Source organism: Trachurus japonicus, chromosome 1 (assembly GCF_045865225.1).
Source record: "Trachurus japonicus isolate A0001 chromosome 1, Traja_1.0".
Lineage (NCBI taxonomy): Eukaryota > Metazoa > Chordata > Actinopteri > Carangiformes > Carangidae > Trachurus > Trachurus japonicus.
The window spans coordinates 4,763,335-4,786,481 of NC_140907.1; the positions used below are offsets into that span (position 1 = coordinate 4,763,335).

General features: G+C 43.4%; 1 protein-coding gene across 2 annotated transcripts; it reads left to right on the forward strand.

Annotated features, from left to right (window-relative positions):
* Positions 1-19: 19 nt before the first annotated feature.
* micall1a (MICAL-like 1a) lies at positions 20-23,097 on the forward strand. 2 transcript variants are annotated; one of them, XM_085794843.1, is made up of 16 exons: positions 20-1,002; positions 5,089-5,137; positions 7,276-7,417; positions 7,702-7,802; positions 9,002-9,150; positions 12,705-13,330; positions 14,531-14,591; positions 14,771-15,201; positions 16,989-17,374; positions 18,806-18,940; positions 19,051-19,177; positions 19,385-19,475; positions 19,837-19,910; positions 21,215-21,329; positions 21,411-21,457; positions 21,560-23,097. In XM_085794843.1, exons 1-16 carry the CDS (start codon positions 857-859, stop codon positions 21,691-21,693), a joined length of 2,814 nt encoding a protein of 937 aa, XP_085650969.1. In that variant the 5' UTR covers positions 20-856; the 3' UTR covers positions 21,694-23,097. The 2 variants fall into 2 exon arrangements, with proteins under 2 accessions (XP_085650969.1, XP_085651049.1); XM_085794923.1 differs by having other exon boundaries at positions 17,031-17,374.
* Positions 23,098-23,147: the final 50 nt, after the last annotated feature.

Genomic DNA, 23,147 nt, shown 5'->3' on the forward strand with positions numbered 1-23,147 from the left:
AGGAGAAACAACACCGGTCCGTGACATTGTGGCAGAGTACGCTGGCAGGCGGGCTGCCAGTGTTTCAATCAATGCAGCTAACACGGCTCGACACCCGGCGTCAAGCTGCGTTTATCGACATGAGTTGTACGACGTGTATTTTGCACAGTGGGCTGTTTTAGTTTAGTTTTTCGAAGAGGGCGCGTGGAGCAGCGCGCGGAGTAACGGACCTTTCATCCAGGGTTTTAACAGGCGGTGTTGCAGTTACTGCACCAGCAGACAATAAAAGCGTTGTGGTCAACCTCAAGGAGGAAACCATCACCTCTACCATCACTGAAGACCAGACTCACTGTGACAGCGCTCACCAAACACGGGCAACAACTCTACAGACTGCACACACACCGCAGCAGGCTACGTTAGCTGGTTAACGTTAGCTGGTTAACCTTACGTCAAGTTGGCTACGTCAAGAACTTTGTTGGCAGGACGCCGTCATTTACCGTGGAGAGGAGCCGTGTTTCAACTGGGTGGCTCTGGTTAAAAGTTCACGTTTAGATGTTGTAACTGTTCGTTATTCACCGGAAACCTCGGTACCGGAGATAAAGCGGGGACATTATGCTCGTTGTAGTTGCAAAAGTTAGCTAACATGCAGCTAGCATGTGGTGCTAGTGTGGTTTTAACGTGACTCACTGGCCGTGGATGAATGTAACGAGTCGTAACGTCGGGTGTTGCCTCGCTGGTCGCCTCTCTGCACTGAGACGCTGGCGATGACTCGCCTATGACTGAAGAAAAGACTTTGTATTGTCTCCTGTCTCATCGGGGACAAGAAACGTAGGTTTAATTTTAACGGGAATACTTTGTGTGTTTCTGTGACGACGGTATGATGGGATCTCTGAAGGCTCTGCAGGAGTGGTGTCGGATACAGTGTGAAAACTACAACGATGTGGAGATAAGGGACATGTCAACGTCCTTTCGGGACGGGTTGGCATTTTGTGCCATAATACATCGCTACAGACCGGATTTAATGTAAGTAGCCTGGAGTCTAACTATGTAATACTGCAACTAAATCAAAATTACAACCGAGCAATCATTTAACAGTAGTATTATGGCTGGTGTACAGTGATTTATTTATTTATTTTTTTAGAAAGGGTGGCTCCAGGAGGGACAGGCTGATAACTCATGGATATGATTGTTTTGGGGTTTTTGATACATATTGACAGTGTTGAATCATACAGGATACAGTCACAGAGCACACTGAGTAACCAGGTCATGAACTCACCTGTGCTCTAGTGTTTTTATCAGGTAAAAGTCTTATATGGGCTGTTTGGTTATGTAAAGCACCTGTCCACAGATTCGTTTTTCCTTTTGGATTACACTTTAAGTAGAAAGCCTCCATGAATGATGTGGTTGAATGTGATTATGTTTATGATTATATAACTTTTGTTGCTTTAAATATGCCATTTGTGTTAAATTTATCATCACTGTATTTTTTAATAACGTGCCATTGTGTGATATATCTCAGTCAAAACCACCAGTGAAAATATTTTTATGAGCATTGCAGAGAGTGAGAGGCCAATGTTGTGTAAGTAACTCAGACTGACGAGCCATACCCTGTCTGTAACAACACACCCCTCCTCTCTACATTTTACACCTACTCACGCTGCACAGAAGCCGCCACAAAACACAGCAGCCTTGTCTGTGTGAGCTGAAATGGCCCGTTATAGACATGAGGAAGTGATGACTTTCTATTGTTTTGGTATCGTCCAAAACAGATAACCTCACGCTCTCTTATTAACTCTCTGCTGATGACTCACTTACAGTTGATACATGAGTCTAGCCAGCCTTAGCTCCATCACAATACAAGTGCAAAGTATGCATTATTTATTTGACAAAAACATCTGTGTCATTTGGGACTGTTATCACCCATTCATATGACTCACAGTGGAAATGCATCCCTGTGCCATGAGTGTGTCCCTGTTGACAGCATCACAATTTGAGGTTTGATTCCTGCTGAAACAAGTCAGTAGCCCATGTTCCTGCACAACAAACTGTGTCTTGTGTCCCTTTTCTGCCCTGGAAGAAGAATGGGATCTGATGGAATGATTTTAGACAGCAGGCATCTTGCTCATGCTGTTAACTTCTGAGGTGGTCCAGACTTTTGTGAGCAAATTGGGTTATGCTTGGATGGCAGCAGAGCAAACATTCACTGGAGCAGTCACTGGAGGAGTCAGCGAAGTGGAATATAGTATCTGCATTCACATCGTAGTAGAAAGACTCAATGTATGATAGTGGAGAAACCCAAAAAACTCCCAAACTTTTGTGGTTTGTCTTGTCAAGGGCCCCAGCAGCACGCCCTCCCTCTTCAACCCTCCGTGTCGCTGCAGTGGCCCGAGCCGAAGTGCTCTGATCCAGGCAGACAGTCCGTCAGGCTAATCTGCAGCTGAGACCTCCGCCTGTCAAACTGGATTTAACTCTAATGCCGGGCCAGGCCGCTGTAGAGCCACGCTGCACTCATTGCAGCCATTGGATTCTGATCAAAATACATCACAGTGATTCAGAGGAGAGGCGGCGGCACAGCAAATGGCCTCATCTCTGTTCCTTCAGCTGAGACCAATGGTCACTCAGCTCACTGAAGAGCTTTCAAGAAATCATCAGTGGCCTAGTTAACCAAACTGCATGAGGCGGCGCAGCCAAAATTGCATTAGGATTAAATTATTTTCATGTAGCGCTCATAATCAAACTTTGTTTTTGCAAGTTACGAGTGGCCGTTATAGGGAACTTTCACAGACAACAGGACGGTAAAAACACGAGCTACGGGTTACCTGGAACGCTACCAAGTCGTAGTTGTGACTTGAAGCTGTAACTTACGGTTTCAAAAGCCTGCCTTGAACACAGCATTAGCCGAAACGGCCGTGCCGCTGTTATCTGCTTTAACTGTCCAAGAGTTTGAGTCCTAAAAAACATTGTGAAAGTGTGTGAATTTATTCATTTTATTAAAAAACAAAGATGAACCGGTACATAAAAAACTAGGCTATTGTGGGTGCGTTTGTAAATTGTCTCATATTACAAATGCACCATATGTCACATGACACCCACCCCAGCCTATTTTGAATTCTGTTGTACCATAATGGTCTATACTAGTCTTTATCACAAACTAAAACTGTTAAAGCAGAAGTAAGCGATCTGATCGTTTTGGCTAATGCTGCGTTCCAGGTAGGCTTTTGAAACCGTAAGTTACGGCTTCAAGTCACAACTTACGACTTTGTAGCGTTCCAGGCAACCCGAACTCGTGTTTTTCCGACCTGTTGCCTCTGAAAGTGCACTATAACGGCCACTTGTGTTTTTCCGACCCGTGAACTCGTACCAGATCGAACTGGTATGACTTCACATGTCGAAAAAACACGACTTACGGGTTGCCTTGAACGCACCATAACTTCTTGTCAGCCAATGGAGTTAGCAGCCCGCAGTCATGGATCTATTGGTCCTCGTCCCTACGTCACCACATTCACACGCATCCCTTGGCTGCACACACAGCCCTCATTGGATAAAACTTGTAGGATACAAGAAAAGTTTTCTCCTCGGCTCAGAGCAGAGCAGAGGGACTGAGAGACCCGTGTTTCGGTCCAAACACTCCATGTAAGTGATTGCTGTCGGAAGATATAACTATTTAAGACTTATATTAACACAAAAATATCGCTTACTTCTGCTTTAAGTTAAAAGTGTCACTGATGTAAATGGTTACAGCTTGAAGTGGCGGTGAGGTATTAAAAAATAATGCGATGGTCTTGAAAAAGTCTTAAAAAGGTATTAAAATTAACGTCAAGATTCCTTTATATACCCTGTTTTTTTGTTTCTGTGTGCACTCCCAATTGAAACTTACATAATAAACTTGTTTATCTCACCAGGTCCTCTACTAATATGACCGATTATTCGTCACGGATGATTAAGTTTCATTTTTAACTGACACAACCTCACGTCACCAAATCCCAATTCTGCGTGTCCCAGCACAAACGTTTCCATTTGACTCAACCGGATCTAGTGGATATACTGGTCCATCCAGGTCTTGATCATGTGGATTTTAAATGCCTGTCACACTCAAATACTCCCCACACACACCGTTCCTCAGCAGCTCCTTCCCAAAATAAACCTTGGAGCGAGACTCTGAGTCACAGTGGATTAGGTTCGCAACTCAGATCACACGCAGCCCTCCATCATCCATGTCGGTGTCAGGACTGTCTGTTCTCTGAGGGACACATTTAAACGTCCCACAAGAGTTTTTTTTTTCCTTTTTTTTTGAAGTTGCACATGCCTGTGTAGGCTGACCTGACCCAGTGGACTTGTTTCGACGTGATCTTGATATCTTGAGTGCTGCTCAGTGTGTGTGTGTGTGACCATGGGAACTAGATTAGAGAGAACAGAGGTCACTTTGTGTGTTTCCAACACGGAGCCCATTCACAGGGCTTTTGCCTTCTTGAAAGTTCCACATGCTCTCCACAAGCTTTCCCCAGGGTTGATGTGTTGTTTTTCCCCCCCGTCATGCTGTTGTCCTTCTGCTAGACACTCGGTCAACATGAATTTACTTTATGCACACACACACGGCCACACTTTCATCCCCACGACACCTCAGACATTTTCCAGTTTTACTGCAGGATGTTTACGGGGAGGGCCTGGCTGGCTTTAGTTCCTCGCTCCAGGCATTTCAAAGCGCAGCCTTGTAATTATCAGCCCATCTCTCCTGTTTAGTGCAGCCACTTCTTTCCTTTTCGTCTGGCAAGTTTTCACATCAGGCATCATTTATGTGTGTTTTTTGGGATCAGTTGTCTGCGGTGGTTGCTGGGAAGCATAGCTACTTCCCAGTATAACCATTTTCTGCCTGTCATGCTGTGTCAAACCACTGATGGTAAAGCATAACTGGAAGCTAAATACAGCTCTGTACTGTATTAGTATTGCACAAAATTGTATTGTTACGATCTTCTGTATGAACTTTGTTGTAAAACAATGGACCACAATGATTTGCAGTTGTTACATAATGTTACACATTGATCACATTCATACTCAACCTTGTCCTATGTGTTACTTTGGATTAACATTCATCTTCTTTTGTCGTTCCAGCAACTTTGGCTCGCTGTCTAAAGAGAATGTCTACGAGAACAATCGACTGGTGAGTCGGTGTTGCAGTTGTATGTTTTCCAGTTATATGTCACTCCTGTGATGTAACATGTTTTTCTGTACGTGGATGTCGGCGTGGCCGTTGGCCGTTGGAGGGAACATGAGTTTAATCACCTGTGAGCTAATTGTTATCCATCTCTTGGCTTCAGATGTTGCATCCATCTGTCACTGCATGTGCTTCATTCAGCTACAGAATTATTAAGCCTTACGTATGCATGTAGTCATGGTGGGTGTGGTTGTGCATTTGACTTGTTGTCAGTGTGAAGAGAAGTCTTGCTTAATCCTAATGGACCCTGATGAGGGCAAAGAGGGAAGGGAGCCAGAGCAATCAGTATCCAAAAACGATAAAAAGAAGAAGAAGAAAATCCCTGACATAAGCCCGTGGAGAGACCACGTAGAGAGAGGTTTAAGAGTGGGAAAGTGCTGATTTTACAGCTTCATAGTTTAAGTAGGATGAATCCAAGAAGTTTTTGAAACGTATTTTCCTTGTTGGGTTTTTCTGCATCATCTGTTTGCCAACAGAACACTGAGGGTGAGGTGAAATGGGAGTTTCCTCATCTTCAGGCTGAGCTGAGCTTTGGCAGTGCTCTGCTGCTGTTTACATTCTTGTCATCCAGCAGCTCTCAGGGAAAACGAGGCTGTCGGTGGAAGCAGGAGTGACAGTAAAGAGCATGCAGAGCTTTCGAGGTCAGATGGCGCTGTCCAAGAGCCACATGGGATCTCCTTATATCTGCTCAAACTTCAAACTTTATTTATTTATATAGCACATTTCATACATATAGAAATGCAACATAAAGTGCTTTACAATGCTCGTGCCTCTTTTTAGCTCCTCTTGATTCATCTGTTGTAGCCTTTTCATACAGGAGATGCAGGTACACTGAATACATGTTGAACCTGTGTTTGTCGAAGGCTGATCTCATGTCAGCTCTAGAGAGCTACCATCAAATCACATTACACTGTATGGGGGAATTAATAAAATGGGTGCAGGTATCAGTTTCACCCACACCCACACTGACATAAACAAGACTCTATTAGCAATATACCGTACTGTAACAACCTGGCTCTGAGCGGCGCGCTGCATCAGTGTGAGTGGGCTGCGAGTCATATTTGCATCCTGTTGGTAACAACAATCATCCGAGCGTAGGTTCATGTGAGCTATTGGCGTAGCAGCGTGCTTGTTAGCCGTGAACTATGGTCTGTGTGATGGATCTGTAAGATGTTCTGAGTCTACACACACTATGATTAGTGTTATTGAAATTCCAATGAAATAGATGGGGAGAAGAACTAAGAACCACTAAGGACAGAGTGCAGAGCAGTACAATGCATTTTGATTCATTCAGGGTTTATAATGTTTGTTTGCTGGATTACATCAGTGTTGTGCAACTGCCAGCGATTGTATTGTATCGTGTTATGTAACCTTAGCCACTGTCTCATTTCTTCAATGGAATTTTTCATCAGCGTGATGGTTATCCTCAAAGGACTAACCACTACGTTGCGAACAAGTGACTGATGTTTTGGCAGTATAGTGACATTATTCAGGGCATCAAGTATCTGCGGGCTGCTGAGCAATGGCACGCATCCTGGTTCGCTGCACACATTACAGACTTGAGTTAAGGCTTCAGTTTGATTTGAATATTTCCACGCTGTGTTGTAATCTCACTTTTTTTTATTTGACAGCCTAATTAAAGAGTAGATTCACACAAATTATTAAAACATACTTTCTGGCTTGCCTTAACCAGCATATAGCGTTGTTTATCATTTTAGTTTTATTTGCTGAGGTTTGATATGTCAATGACATTCATTGTGCCAAAGGCAATTGGATTTTCATTGTGTTGCTTTTAGCATTGTGAAGTTATACACAATATCACAAAGTCAGGATAATCCATAGACCTCATTATCATCCTTCTCCATTACTTTCTACTAAAGAATTTGTCCTAAAACATTTATTGAAGGTTTGTTGAAGTCTGCTCCTGCCCAGACATTAGTCAGCCCACATGAAGAAACAATAGCTGTGATGATCAGATCACTGTCTGTGAGTATAATTAAATTATTAGCATCCATGTGAACTCAGCTTCTCTCTTGTCTCCCTCTCCCACCTCCGTCCTTCTCTCCGTTATCACCTCATCGTAGGCGTTTGAAGTGGCAGAGACACAGCTGGGGATTCCAGCCCTGTTGGACCCAGAGGACATGGTGTCCATGAAAGTGCCTGACCGGCTCAGCGTCATCACCTATGTCTCCCAGTATTACAACTTCTTCAACAACAAGTCTCAAGGTTGGTGCACTAAACAGTGTGATTTTAATCTTGTTATGAAAGGCACTATGTGTGTGGGTTTTTTTTAAACTTTCATTTTAGTGGTGTAGTCATTCAGTGTTTTTCTCATTTAATCATAATTTGAAAGCCATGTGAACTATCCACCACCAGCACATCTTGAGATACAATAACTCACCTTGTGGGAGTGACAACAACAACCAGTGACAACATTTTAATTAGTTGATTGCCTCATTGTAGGCATTTGAAGTGGTAACTTCCTCTTTCTTTCCTCCCTTCTTTCACAGCGAACCCTCCTTGCATGAAGAGGCTGAGTTCTGTTGATCACAATGAGCCGGTCCAGAAAAGGACCCCGGCCGCTTTGGGAGACAAAGTGGTTGAGTCTGAGGTAAGAACGAGACTTGGCATCTGGAGAGAGAACACACACGTGGCAGGATGTACCTATGTGTATGTGGTAGATTGTTAGATAGAGGACACTAAACTCTACATGCTCTGAATGCTAACAGTATCTGCAGGATCATGAGCTGCATGGAAACATTTTTTTTTTGGTTATCTTTTTTTATGGTTTTCCCCTGAAGTCTGGATAAACACATCTCACTTTTTGAGCAGTATGTCAGTGTCTATCTGAAGCCTTGGAATATCTCATCAGCTATTTTGGGGGTATTAGCTCATCAGATACGTACAATACAAATCCCATCCTGCCATTTAAGTGAACAATGCCCAATCCACATATGTATTTTACAATCCCCACTTCCTTGTGTGGGCTTTGTGTTGCACAGCAGGGGAAAACCAAAGCATCAGAGGTAGAGTAAGTCTATAAAGATAGCCTTTGTATCCTGTCTCTCTCTTTTCTTTCGCATGCCTTCAACCTCTTTCCTCCATCCTCATACTCCCATGTACTGCCACCCTCCTCTTCTGCCACTCCCACTTCCACTTCCACCCCACCCCTCAAATCCTCCTCAGATGGAAAACCACTCGACTCCCTACTCTTCCTGTTCTTCTTCCTCCTCACATCTGAACCCCCCTCCACTCTCTGGTCCTGAGCCTAGGCAGTAGGACGGGGGGTGGGGGGTGGGCTCGGAGGTGAAAGCTAAACAGTTAGGTCAGCCGTTTTGTTTTTGTTTGTTTTGTTTTTTTCTTACTGTTGCACTATTCTAATGCTGCGTGCCAAGTTTTTGAAAATGCTGCTTCTATTTACATGAAAAACAAATGCCTAAAACAATATATCAGACCTAAAAATCAATCATATCAAAATGTAGGACTCTTTAGAGCCACTAACCCAGGCTGTTTGGATTTTCTACTATTAAGCACTTTTTAAATCATGACATATAGTTTTGTATCAGTCAACATGTGATTTTGGAATCAAAAGGAGACGAACCACATGAGTCAATGTAGTAGATGTCACAGTGAGCGAGCAGATGTAGCCAGCTCAATAGAATGAACGCTCCGCATCCTCAAATCCTGACTCCGTGTTTGATCTCCCCCCTCCCTCCTCCCCCATTACTCTCCATCTCCCCCCTTCTCCCCCTGACGTCTCTGCCCCGCCCCCCCTCCCTGCGTACAACCGTCCTGGGTCATTTGCACTAGCCGAGCCAGCCCACGCAGACAGGTGTAGCGGCGTTGACAGAGGTGAGGCGCGGCACGCTCAGCAGCACCTGCGCCGCCTGCCAGAGACACGTCCACCTGGTGCAGAGGTTCCTGGTGGACGGCAAGCTCTACCATCGCAACTGCTTCAGGTGAATCCCACTACTGTTTCATGCCGACTGAGTGAACACTGCTCTGGAGCCCTGTGTTTCTAGTACTGTCATGAAAAAAATATACAATATTGTTTTTTTAAAGGTACATTGTGTAAGTTCTCCTGTTATCTATTCACGAAAATCGATTATTTCGTTCAAAAGTACGTTTTTCATTAATCAGTAATCCCCCCCATCAACAAAGTGAAGTGTTCCTTTCATCTCTGAATTAGCCGTTCATATCATTCATATCTACATGGAGCGGGTAAGCTCGGTGCTGGCTGCCATGTGGTGTCGCCATGTTTTTACGTTCAGTGGCAGCGTGACGGTAGGAAACCACGGAAACTCACCGGAGACACCGGAGCTGTCGGCTCAGGTCGAGGTGGTGTCTGTGAAAAGTTCAATCAGATTTTCCAATCTGGTTTTAAATCCTTGCACAGCACTGAATCAGCACTTTTAAGAGTTTTTAATGATATCTTTTTAGCTACTGACTCTGGTGATTCTGTGGTTCTTGTGCTTTTAGATTTAACTGCTGCCTTTGACACAGTGGACCATGAGATCCTGATTTCTCGCCTGGACCAGTGGGTGGGCATTAGAGGCGTGGCATTGGAGTGGCTCAGGTCGTACTTGGCTGATAGAACGTTTTGTGTTGGCCTTGGCGACTCTGTGTCCTCCTCTGCTCCCCTCTCGTGCGGGGTCCCACAGGGCTCAGTGCTTGGCCCTCTCCTCTTCTCTCTTTACTTGCTCCCGCTTGGCTCCATAATTAGGAAGCATGGTATTTTATTTCATTGTTATGCAGATGACAGCCAAATGTATGTGCCTCTTAAGAAAAATGACACCAGCTCTGTCACTGCACTGTTGAAATGTCTAGATGACATCAAGGCCTGGATGTCTTTTAACTTTTTAAATTTTAACCACGACAAAACTGAGGTGATGGTTTTTGGTGGAACCACTGGAACCCCCCTGCCAGATCTTGGTTCCCTTACCCAGTACATGAAATCCACAGTTACAAACCTGGGGGTGAAGATGGACCCTGATTTTAAACTTGAAAGCCAGATCAGGTCTGTCGTTAAATCGAGTTTCTTTCACTTGAGGCAGCTGGCCAAAATAAAACCTATTCTTTCCAGGCAGCACTTCGAGACAGTAGTCCACGCCTTCGTTACTACTCGGCTGGACTATTGCAATTCATTGTATGTGGGGGTCAGTGCGTCGGCCATCTCTCGGCTCCAGATGGTACAAAACGCTGCAGCTCGTCTTTTAACTGGTACAAGAAAACACGAGCACATTACCCCCATTTTAGCCTCACTCCACTGGCTGCCCATACATTTTAGAGTTCATTTTAAAATTCTTTTATTTGCTTTTAAATCCCTCAATGGTCTTGCCCCGCCGTACCTCTCTGAGCTTCTGCACGTTTACACTCCTTCCCGGTCCCTCAGGTCAGCTGACCAGCTGGTCCTGAGAGAGCCTAAAACAAAGCGGAAGCTCAGAGGGGACCGTGCCTTCGCTGTGGCAGCTCCAAAACTGTGGAACAATCTGCCTCAGCACATTAGACAGGCCTCCTCTCTGTCTGTTTTTAAATCCCACCTTAAGACCCACCTATTCTCCCTGGCTTTTAACACCCAGTAGGCAGTTGACTTCATTTATTTTATTTTAATGATTTTATTTATTTGTTTTTATTTGTTGATTTTAATTCTGTTTTATCGTATTTTATTTTATCTTATTGTGTCCATTGTTTTTATTGTGCTTCTGTTGTGTTACCTATTATATTTTATCTTGCTGTGCAGCACTTTGGAAACCTTTGTGTTTATTTAAATCGTGCTATATAAATAAAATTGGATTGGATTGGATTGGAAAAGTTGCCGCGGTAACGCAGTGAGGACTGTGAGGACTGCATGTGAATGCTGCATTCAGGTGCAGTCGGAAAAACAGCCGTCGGTAACAAACCAGATGTCATTTTAGTCACAGAAGTCGAGAGAAAGCCGGTAAAACGTGGGTCAGGTAAAAAATACGACATCGCCATGACAACATACTGTCACGTGTATTGTTTTGCCTCGTGCTGACGGACCACTTGTTTACATAGAGGCTTGTTTATTCCGTTATGTGCAGCGGCTGTTGTCCGTCTGCCATCTAACCGATTTCACGTGAATGCAGCATGAAAAATACGACTGAGTTGCTTGCGATGTACAACCACACCACTAGATGGGAGTAATTCTTACACAATGTACCTTTAAGTCATAATCTGTAAGATTTCAGTCTTGGTTGATTTGCTGACACCCATGATGTAAAGTACTAGGGGTGGGAATCTTTCTCACGATTCGATTTGATTCAGATTTTGGGGGCTACGATTCGATTCCAAATCGATTTTTGATTCAAAATGATTTGATTCCTAATAATTTCTGCTTCAGTCTATCGGTGTGCAAAGGATCCTCATGATCTACTCCAGCCTGCTTTGCAAGACAGAATGAGTGTCTTTTCCACATTTATTGAGTTTTAAACATTGTTGAAACTGTTGCATAAAAGCAATATCACTTATTGCTTAAGTAACAAAATTAAAAGTGCCTCTTCATTAAAAAAAAATAGTGCAGTTATGCTGCCTTTTAAATTCTAAGGAAATGGAGGCCGACAGCCAGCAGATTTGTTTAATTTTTAATTTTTTTATAATCGATTTTGGGACATTATATCGATTCTGAATCGTATTAAATGAGAATTGTGATTCTTATGTGAATCCATTTTTTGGCACACCTCTATAAAGTACATTTGAATACAGCAGTTGTAATCCATCTAATGAATATAAGATAAGAGTACTTGGTGTATGTTTACAGTGCAGCCACATAAGCACACATTGCTTTAATGAAGAGCTCAGTCAATAATTGGCTTGTTTCCATCAGGCCATAATAACACCAGCTGAATGCTTTTAGTTAGACTACATGAAAGCAGGAGGAAATGTTTGCTTTGCTTTATGAGAATGTTACTGGCAATGAAAACAACTATATAGAGAGGTTACTACACTATATAATGTTCATACTTTGGCTGTTGCTTAAAAAACAGCTGTGTTAATTATATTAAAAATGAGAGTTTCAGGTAAACTAGTTATTTATATTATGCAAACTAAGCAGACATCTGATTGTATTTTGTTTTATCTGTGCTCAATTAATAATCATTCATCTTTTGTAGCTTTATCCACAAGTTTCTGAGTGTCAAAAACGTAAGCTGGTTTTGCTCTTCCGGTGGAATTGTATGTTTACGTTTCCATGGTTTCAGTAGTTGTCATAGTTGCGGTAAATGCATGGATCTATTAACGCTGGCTTTTAACAATGGATGTTCATTTGTGTGATATCAAGCTGGTGTGATGATCCATGCGTTTTACAGATTTTCAACGAAAAAGAAAAAAGATCCATGCGTTTACTCCGACTACTGAAACCATGGAAACGTAAACCTTCAATTCCACCAGAAGAGCAAACCGGCTTACGTTTTTGACGTTGGGGAAAAAGATGGATACAGTATCTCAACAGTCTCTGACATTATTTCACTGTCCTGTTGTGTCACTGTTGTCTCAGGTGTTCAGAGTGTCACAGCACCCTGCTTCCTGGATCTTACAAACTGGGGAGCGACTCTGGGGTGTTGGTCTGCAGACACCACCTCGGGAGGTCTGCTTTAGCCAACCAGAATGGCCGACCAGATCTCAGTAAGAGACCAGCGGCGGCGCAGTCCGCCCGGATTGGTCGCAGCACGACTCCTCGCACCTCGCCCCCCGAGAGGAGCCCGGCTAAGACTCCATCCCCGGTGGGACGAACAAACGACACAGACACGCCCACAAATGACTCGGATGTCACCGTCACTCCTGTTCCAACTAGTAAAGCAGACTCCTCGGAACCAGCGGGAGAGCAGGACGGCAGCGGAGCGACGGAGGAGACGCCACGTTCTTCTTCTCCTCCCAACCCTTTTGACGAGAGCGACGAAGAGGAGGAAGAAGGCGAGAAAGAGGGCGAGAAAGAGGAAGACACCCCAACGCCAGACAAACACACAGCCAACGGGGACATCCCCGTCGCACCCGTCAGTCATCATGAAGGCGCCAGTCGGCCGGTGCCGGTGCCGGCGCCCCGCAGGGTTTCAGAGCCCACCCCTCCTCCTCGTCCTGCCCCGCGGATCCGGTTACCGAGGACAACGGATGGCCTTGCAGCTGGTTTGTACCCATTGCAGAACATGCACTGTTATAAAGATTAGGGATGTCATGATTACTTGTTTTCACAATTAATCGTGGTATTAAACACCTCAATTAATTAATCATAAAGATTCATAAATACTGTTACTTTATTTAAAAAAAAACGATGTTGGAACCATATCACCAGATGTGCGCCAAAATAAAGGTAAATGCACAGATACTGGTCCATTTAACAAACGTAACATTGAATTGGTAGGAATGTAGATGTTAGCGTGTCATTTTTAATTAAAAAAGCAAAACAAAACAAAAAAGATTAAAATAAACGTAAACATTTGGTATAAATGACAATTTATGACCTGAATATTTCAAACACTTCCCCTGGAGGATTAATAATTGGTCATATATTAAAGCAGAAGTAAGCGATATTTTTGTGTTAATATAAGTCTTAAATAGTTCTATCTTCCGACAGCAATCACTTACATAGAGTGTTTGGACCGAAACACGGGTCTGTCAGTCGCTCTGCTCTGCTCTGAGCCGAGGAGAAAACTTTTCTCGTATCCTACAAGTTTTATCCAATGATGAGAGAGAACGGCATGAAGGGCTGTGTGTGCAGCCAAGGGATGCGCGTGAATGTGGTGACGTAGGGACGAGGACCAGTAGATCCATGACGAGGGCGGGGGCTGCTAACTCCATTGGCTGACAAGACGTTATGGTGCGTTCAAGGCAACCTGTAACTCGTGTTTTTCCGACCTGTGAAGTCGTACCAGTTCGATCTGGTACGAGTTCTCGGGTCGGAAGTTACGAGTGGCCGTTATAGTGACTTTCACAGGTAAAACAGGTCGGAAAAACACGAGTGGGTTGCCTGGAACGCTACCAAGTCGTAAGTCGTGACTTGAAGCTGTAATTTACGGTTTCAAAAGCCGGCCTGGAACGCAGCATTAGCCAAAACGACCGGATCGCTTACTTCTGCTTTAATAGATACTGGAAATGTTTTGTGTAAATTATGAGTAATGTAATTATATTTTGACTATATTTAATCATTTTTCATATTCCTAGTGTTGTGAAATTAATGAATGCATAATAATCATGATTATCGTAGTACCGTGATTATTTCTCTGACAATAATCGCACCAAGAAAATGTATAATCGTGACATCCCTAATAAAGATACGGTACATAATACCATTTGGTACTGACCCTCACATTGTACCTGAAATCGCAGGTGAACGCCAGAAGCCTCCGACTCCTCCCAAACCTCGAGAGAGATCCCAGTCTCCTGGAAGGTAGCTCCGTTTCTTCTTCTCCTGTCCGTTGTTACCATTTCACCTGCTTTAATCACGTCAGCACAGTCTCTCTCTCGTTACAGCATGCACTGCACTGGTTTGCTCCTCTGTGTGTCTGTGTTTTGTTGTCTTCCCCTGTGTGACCCCTCCATCCATATTTGTGTATCTTCACTGTCCAGCCTGTCCAGTGGCACCCATAAACCCAAAGACCCACCTTGGCTCGCCTTGGTCCAGTCAGACACCAAGAAGAAGAAAGCCCCTCCCCCACCCCCCGCCGGCTTGGCAACACCCCCCAATACCGGCTCTCTGTCCTCTCTCAAAGGGGACGGCTCCAGACCCAGCACGCCCCCTCCGCCCTCCAACCCGTTTGACGACGACGACGACGAGGAAAACAACGAGGTAGAGGAAGAGGAGGGGACCGAGGGGGGTGCCGTCCCGCCCACGGTGGCGGCAAGCCACCCGTGGTACAGCATCACACAGGCGGCCGACGCAACAGGTACAGACACGCCCCCCCGAGATGGGAGCTCGTCGCGCTCCGCCAGCCCCGCGGGCGCAAGGAGCAAGAAACGTCCTGCACCCCGCGCTCCTCAAACACCAGCTGCTAACCAAGGTCAGTTCTTATCAGAGCAAAAAAATGGGCCAAAAAAATCAATTTTTATATTAATCGCGATTTTTTTCTGGCAATTCTTTTTTTTTCGATTTTTCTTTTTTTAAAATTTAATTTAATTTAATTTTTTTTTTTTTTTGGGACGACCAATCTTTATTGTACGATCATGTATTCTGTGCCATTACACTCGACAAAGTCAAACCGGCCTGTTGTGTTCGTTTGTTCACAGATATCTATGTGAACAAACGAACACAACAGACAAACTGATGTGATGTGTGTATTGTTTTTTGTAAATATGACGTATGATGTAGGACAGAAAATCACAATAATTGAAATAAAATCGCAATACTTGGTAAAATCGAATCGCAATACTTGTTTAATCAGAGTCGCAATTTAAATCGAATCAGGACCCAAAAATCGTTAGAGAATCGAATCGGCACAAAAGCATATCGGCCCAGCCCGGATGGATGGATGGATGGATGGATGGATGGATGGATGGATGGATGCCTTTTATTGTACCAAGGGGACAGTTTTCTTACAGTCTGTCACATATACAAACACAATGTACACTGACCAGACATTGAAACATTCACCTACCAGACACTGAAGAAAACAAAAAAAAAACATACATTACCACACACATAGGGAGGGGCTGGATCTATACAACTGGTTACAATGGGAGGTTATTAAGTGCAGCTCTTATGAAAACAATATTATAATATTGCTGAGATTACAACATAGAAAAGGCAAAACAACATAATCATCTGAAACACTTACAGGCAGGTTATTTTATACATTCCTGATGAAGATGTAAAACTAGAAATGAATACTTTTCTACCCACATTTCTACAGTACAGTACATACAACGACAGCATGCATCTGCTCATGTTGTTGTTTGATTTGCTGCTACATTATACACGTTACTGTGGAGTTAGTATAGTATTAAATAATTTATTACAGTACATTTCATGAAAAACCACAGTTTTTTTTTCTTTTTACATAATTTATTTTGGTGTTGAAATTAAACCATAAGGTTGTTATTTGAATACACTTTGTAATGTATTGAATGAAATGCAATTAGACACATTAAAGTGTAGCCATAACTATAGTTTCATTTAACATTTAGTTTAGTGTGACTTTGGTCTGAGGTCCTGGTGTGCTGTGGTTACCCTCTGAGGTTGTACTGATGAAGTTTTTGACATTCGACAGCTCTGCAGTCGATCACCTCGGCCCTGTGTGGGGTGTATGTGGGGTGCTCTTGATGATTGTTGCACAATTTCTTCTTAACCACTACACTAGTATTCTGTAGTCCACTCTGTAGTCCTTCATAAACACCAAACAGCTCATGTGTTATTTAGTACATTACATTGAGATTTTTGATTCTAGTTCCTCTCACTTCCTCTTGTTCTCGCGTTCAGCAGCTGCAGCCAACCCACAAATGCAAATGTCATCAGCTTCACACCCTCTACTTTCTCTTGTGCACATTATGTAACTAAGTCTAAGTGTTATGTGCAGCTCCCCACCCCTAAACAGTTTGTCACACACCTATAGATAAAGATTTAGATGTTCAGCACAGTCCATAGTAGAAACAGTGACTCTAAAGTTGGAGTACAGAGCAAAAGGACCAAATGTTTCCCTCTATTCAAATAGTGACAGAGAGTGAGATGTTGTTTATTAACGTTAACTGTTTTTTGTACTTCCCCCCACCCTGTCTTCATTCCACTGCTACTTTGATTCCTGGTTCTTTTCTGCACTCCCTGCTCTGTTTGTACTGACTTCCTCCTCTTCAGCCCCCCCTCACTCCCAGTCCTCCTCTTGCTCTCCCTCTCCAGCTCTCAGCATAGAGAGTCTGTCCTCTGGCTCCGACCACAGCTCCTCCCAGCCCCCCTTGAGTGGCAGTGCCAGCAGCGACCAGGAACACGCCTTCACCAAAAGCGTCTCAGAGCCTTCCATCTGTTCCCCCTGCGACTCCGCCGCCTCCCCCTCCTCCTCCTCCACCGAGCGTCTGCCTCATCCCTCCAGCAGCCCGTACCCCTCTCCCATGCCATCCAATGCCAGCTCGGCTCCAGCCACACCACAGACCAGTCGCAGCTCAGGGAGCAAAGGAGCCCCTCCGCCACGACCCCCGACCACCCCGAGCCCACTGGCTTCAGGAGGCGCCCAATCGCACATCAAGGTACTAGCCCCACCTTTAAAGGGACAACGAGGAGTTTCTCCAGCAGCAGAACGAAAAATTCCTCAACAATAAAAACGTCTCATATTAACTCATTGAGTGCCAACCACGTAATTTCTCGTTTTTCGTTCCCATGCGTTGAGTGCCAAAAACGTAATTTTACGTTTTTTAAATTATGAAAATAGACACTTTAACACACCTTTATGTGTAAATTTGGGGACTCTACGACGAGCAGAACTGAAATAGATGACGATCAAAAACTCATGACAGCTCATGATCTGGAAGTTTTTATCATAACTTGGCTTTTGCAAACGGAGTTCTGCATGTAGATGCAGCGCAGCTGCTCCGCTCTCACCCGCGAGGCTCCAGCAGCTCGGAGCGGAAACAGGAAGCTCTCAGCCGACTGTCCCGCCCGGTCTTCATCTGGAGCAACACCGTGTCCTCCCCAAGGTCCTCCCGCGGTAAAATGTGATGGTCTCTGGGCCAAAGCAGGCCGCCGGCACCGACCCGTACCACAGACGGACCGCGACCACCGGTGGGGCCGGTGTTCCCGACCTGCTGTGGCCGAGAGACCATCACGTTCCAAGGCGAGAGGCTGTGACACGGCACGGTGCGTCTGTGTTATTGTTGTTTAGTGGCGCCCCCCCCCCCCCGCTCCCGATGGTGGTTTTGTGAATAGAACAACAATTGTTGTATATATTTATCTTACACGAGCCCTCTGATCCAGAAATCTCCTTTTCTAGAAAAAAATCAGGGATTTTGGTGAAACCCAGCCATGTTTAGCTTGAGTTTTCTCAGGAACGGAGGCTCGTAGAAACAAACGGTTTGTGGCCATGTGAAGCAGAAAGTTTCACCTTTCAAATGAGCCACAGTATGTGTTGGTGGCAATAATATATAATACACTGTGGCTCTACAAAAATCGCCAAAAATGGTCTAAATTGCTGGTACTGTACACTTGACTAAAACTTTGGAAAGGAGCGTGGCACTCAATGAGTTAATGTGGATGAATCTACTTTACCCACACTTGTTAATGGCTCCATTTTCGATAAATGTATCGTTTTGTCTCTATCATTATTTTGTTATTATTGTTAGTGGTGGAAATGCTGGGCGAGCTGACCAGCGTTTCCTTACTTTTGGTTTCGCGGACGCTGCCCGGCGAGTCATGAGAATAACGCTGCCGTTTATGGTCAGAACTATGACGGTATCTGATCGTCTTCGAACCTCTGACTTTCATTCTTGATGAATGAAAACATTTTTGGCAAGACGTCCGGTCCAAGAATTTCACCGTGCGCGCGGAGGCTCATGGTAAATGTAGTGTGAGAACACTTTGCTTTCCAAAACTCCTCGTTGTCTCTTTAAAATGAAATAATGCAAAACAAAATTTTGATTTTGTACGTTATATAAATCCAGCTGTGTCTCTTTTCTCCTTTTTAGCGGATATGTAAAGAGAACCCATTCAACAGGAAAGCTTCTCCCTCTCCTGCTAAATCCAAAAGCAGACCACCCAAAGGCCCTCGTCCTGCCAGACCCCCGGCCCCCGGTCACGGCTTCCCACTGATCAAACGCAAGGTATATTAACTAAAGACAGAATACGTTTCGACACAGAAGCAAAACATTTCCAATTCCGTGTCAGACACAGAAGTATTCAAACGGCTCATCATGTCCAAACCTCCCTCCAGGTGCAGTCGGATCAGTTCATCCCTGTGGAGGACATCCACGGGGAGATGAGTCAGCTGGAGAAACAGCTGGATGAGATGGAGCAGAGGGGAGTGGAGCTAGAGAAGAAACTCCGAGACAACCCTAATGGTATTATATTGCAATGCTTTGAGGAGAGTTGCTTGAGCCACCACATGAAAGTTTCACTATATTAAAAATTGAAATATTTCTTAATCGGAGAGAATTAAATACAGTTGTCACTTTGGCAAGAATTTAAAAATGAAGATGTCTTCATTTTACCTAAAAGAAGATTAAATAGTGATCTATATGTATCCTTCTGTTCCTGTGTGATTTCAGATGAGGATGAGGAGCACCTGCTGGTGGACTGGTTCACTCTGATCCATGAGAAACACCTTCTAGTGCGACGAGAAGCCGAGCTGGTCTACACGTGAGTTTCAGGCAGCACAGAGAGAAACTGTCACAAACAAACTACAGTCTGTCACGTGATAAAGATTACAAATAACTTCCTTATTAATGAGTGAGACAGGAGGATGCATCGTTTCTAATTATAGCAGTGACAGCTGTATTTGAGGGCTGAGACTGAAGCTGAGCCATGTTTGGAGGAAGTGTGATACTGGGGAACAATGAGCATAATGATGGACAGAGAAGTAGATCTAGTTGTTATTAAGTTTTGAAAATAGTCAGAATTAATACATTACAAAGATAGTACATTATTGCTACACAAACTACTCTTTGTTGTTCTTTATTTTGTACCATCAGTTTGTAATAGTGTGTGTTGATCACTGCAGGGCGAAGCAGCAGAACCTGGAGGAGAGGCAGGCTGATGTGGAGTACGAGCTGAGGTGTCTTCTCAACAAACCAGGTGTGTTTGGTCATGATCACTGTCAGTGTGATTCATCACTCAGTGCTGCACTCACCCGGAGTGAGAGACTGTCTGAAGGCCATCTGCTCTGATGGTAGAGGAGATACTGTAGGATAAGGAGCAACTAGGGATGTCACAATTACTTGTTTTCACAATTAATCGCGGTATTAAACGCCACAATTAATTGATCGATTAACTGATTCCTAAATACCGTCACTTTCCAAAAAAAGATTATGTATGAACCGTGTCAGCAGATGTGCACCAAAGTAAAGGTAAATGCACAGATACTGGTCCATTTACCTAACGTAGCATTGAATTGGTTGGAATTTAAATGCTAGAGTGTCATTTGTAATTTAAAAGAAAAGATTAAAATTAAAGGTTGACTATGTAGAATTACAAGAAAAACAACAGAAAAAGAATTCCAGCAGTCGATTGCCAGACCGTTGCTAGGCAAAACGGGCCGTTGCTAGGGACTCCGCTCTGAACAGAGGACAGCAGAGGAGGAGAGCTAAGCAGGATATTTACCTTAATGTTTCATTTTTACCGTCATTAACAGCATAATAAATGACTTGTAGCTTGTTACAGGGAGAGTGGAGGCTCTCTGCCTTCACACCGCTGCTGCTCAGAGCCTCAGAGCCTCCGCTGTCACTGCTCTCGTCAAGTTGGAAAAAAAAAAAAAAAAAAGGAGCTCCGTGGCACCGAAAGTCCGCGACGATAAACGTGTTTATGACAGATAAGACTACACAAATACACCCATCCTAACAAGTATATGATAATCCATTGATCCACCGATTTATTATTAAAAAGGCTTGGTTGGAAACAAACGCATCCGACCGGGAGGAGGCAGGAAAACAGCGGAGAACTGAGCCACATGTCGGCTACAGGCAGGTACGAATGTAAACAGAACGTTGACAGAAAGTCATTGTCGAGCCCGTCAAAAAAATTAAAAATAATAATTCATTCATTCATTCATAGTAGTAATGTATATTTTAACTATATTTGATTTTACACATTAATAGTGTTGTGAAATTAATTAATGCATAATAATCGTGATAATCGTAACACCGTGATTATTTCTCTGACAATAATCGTACCAAGAAAATCTATTATCGTGACATCCCTAGGAGCAACGCATTTCAGTACTGATGTTACTGCATAATAATTGATAAATAAGTGCGCTCATAACTGTTGACATGATTTTTACTGAATTTTCATGTCTTATATAATATGTCTATATATAATAAATAATATATGAGTAGTAAACAGTTCACCTAAATATTTCATCAACCTTTTTTCCGTCTCAGAGAAAGACTGGACTGAGGAGGACAAGAACCGGGAGCAGGAGCTGATGGCTGAGCTGGTTACCATCATTGAACAGCGCAACCAAATTGTCAATAACATGGATCAGGACAGGCAGAGGTAATCAATAATCCGTAGTCACTCTACAGAGAGCCAGGATGAACTGATGTTTGCAATGATCTAACAACCTCTCTGTCACAGGGAAGAGGAGGAGGATAAACTCATGGAAGCCATGCTGAAGAAGAAAGGTGGGTCATGTGTTGCATCTAACATCTCTCTGTTTCTTTATCCTCCACGTTTTACAACCTGTGTAAGTTTTATTGTCACTTTACTGTTTTCCTTCTCACCAGACTTCCATAAGGAACCAGAGAGCGACCAGCCCAAGAAAAAGACACCAAAGTTCAAACCCATTAAAGTGCTGAAGCGGCTGAGCCACAAGGCAGAACCAGGAAACAGCCACAGCCCACGCAAGGAGAAGAGCTGAACAGCAGAGGACGTGTACTTCTCCGACAGGATACAAGACTATTTTAACAAGACTAAGGACGCAAAAAAAAAAAAGGGTGTGAGAACTGAAGTACATCAAGTGAAGAAGAGAGGAGAGAACATTTTCCTGTAACTGACGTATTAATGTGCAGCCCAGAACCCGCTCCCTCATCACATCGTACTTGATGCTTCCCCTAAAAGTCTCCTCAGCGACATTTATCCGTTGCCTTCGTGTGTTAAAACAGTACAATTACTCAAGTGCTTTAAGAGCTGATGTATTTGTAAAGCTCTCTGACTTTCCAAGCTAGTGAAGCGGTAGATTAGGTTTATAAATTACTGCACTGATCGGTTCTATGTTCTCGCTTTGATTTCCCTGCATTGCCCAGCTACACTCTTGTGTTTTTTAGATCTTTATCAGTGCTTCATCAGTGGTGTGATATCGCAGTTCTCCTCCAAAGTTGAATTGAATGAATCCAGCTTTTACCCATGATATCCATTCATTTTAAACATGTTTTACTCACACTTTTACTGCCTGTCTCCTGTACTCCTTGTTTAAAGGTCAGTAGGTGGATATCTGAAGTTTTATACCATGTCTGGACCTGTGGTACTAGTAAAGTAAAAGGTTTTTTTTATTCTTCTATTTTTAAGATGAACCCCACTTTAAGTTGATCTCAATCTACAGTGGATAGATGAGCTCTTATAGCTGCTTTACTGTGATTGTTTATCATTTCCTTGTTTTGAGTTTCCTCAGTGAGTTTTGCGATGTTGTCATTTGTGTAAATGCAAATCATCAGACACGTGGATGAACACAGACATTTATGAGTGGGATTTAAAAATCAGAAAACAGGAGTTGTGGAGGACAGTGTTGTGGAAAGTATTAAACTTGCAGATGTCTGCAGATGTTAAATCAATACAAAAGGTCACAGATGCAATAACAAATATTAGAAAAGGCAGATGTTCAGTATTTTTAAGAACTGTACGACAGTTTTAACCATTGGGGGGAAACCTTAATACGCAATCATTAATTTATATTTTACCATGCCTTTTCCTTATGTTTCAGTGTGTTGCCTTTAAAAAAGTGGAGAAAAAAAACATGAATATTGAGATTGTTTGTCCTGTTCGAGTGCCATTATTTAATTGTATGCGTGGATTAGCGACGCTTGTTGGAGCTAATGGTGAAACCCATATTGTTTACGCTTTCTGTTCCTGTTTCGGCATCTAAATTGTCCGGTTGTCCTCCATTTAAAATGGTAATCCCTGTTGTGTGTTTCTGCTTTGTGCCTGTCTTCCTGTCCAGCTCAAACCAATGGCTCCTGCAGCACCATACATTGTCCTGAAACAGCAGTAAGATTCATTTAAGATACTGACACTGGAAGGCAGAGGAATAAAATAAGTTATGCAAGTAGACGATGTTTCCTTCTTATGAATTTATTGCTTTCAAATGCATCTTCTGTC

Bases quoted from the DNA above. Each gene is read 5' to 3' on its own strand.
- micall1a (XM_085794843.1), top strand. From the start codon at position 857: ATGATGGGATCTCTGAAGGCTCTGCAGGAGTGGTGTCGGATACAGTGT. The intron at 14,592-14,770 runs GTAGCTCCGTTT...TTCACTGTCCAG, and splicing joins AGATCCCAGTCTCCTGGAAG to CCTGTCCAGTGGCACCCATA. The intron at 18,941-19,050 runs GTATATTAACTA...ACCTCCCTCCAG, and splicing joins TCCCACTGATCAAACGCAAG to GTGCAGTCGGATCAGTTCAT.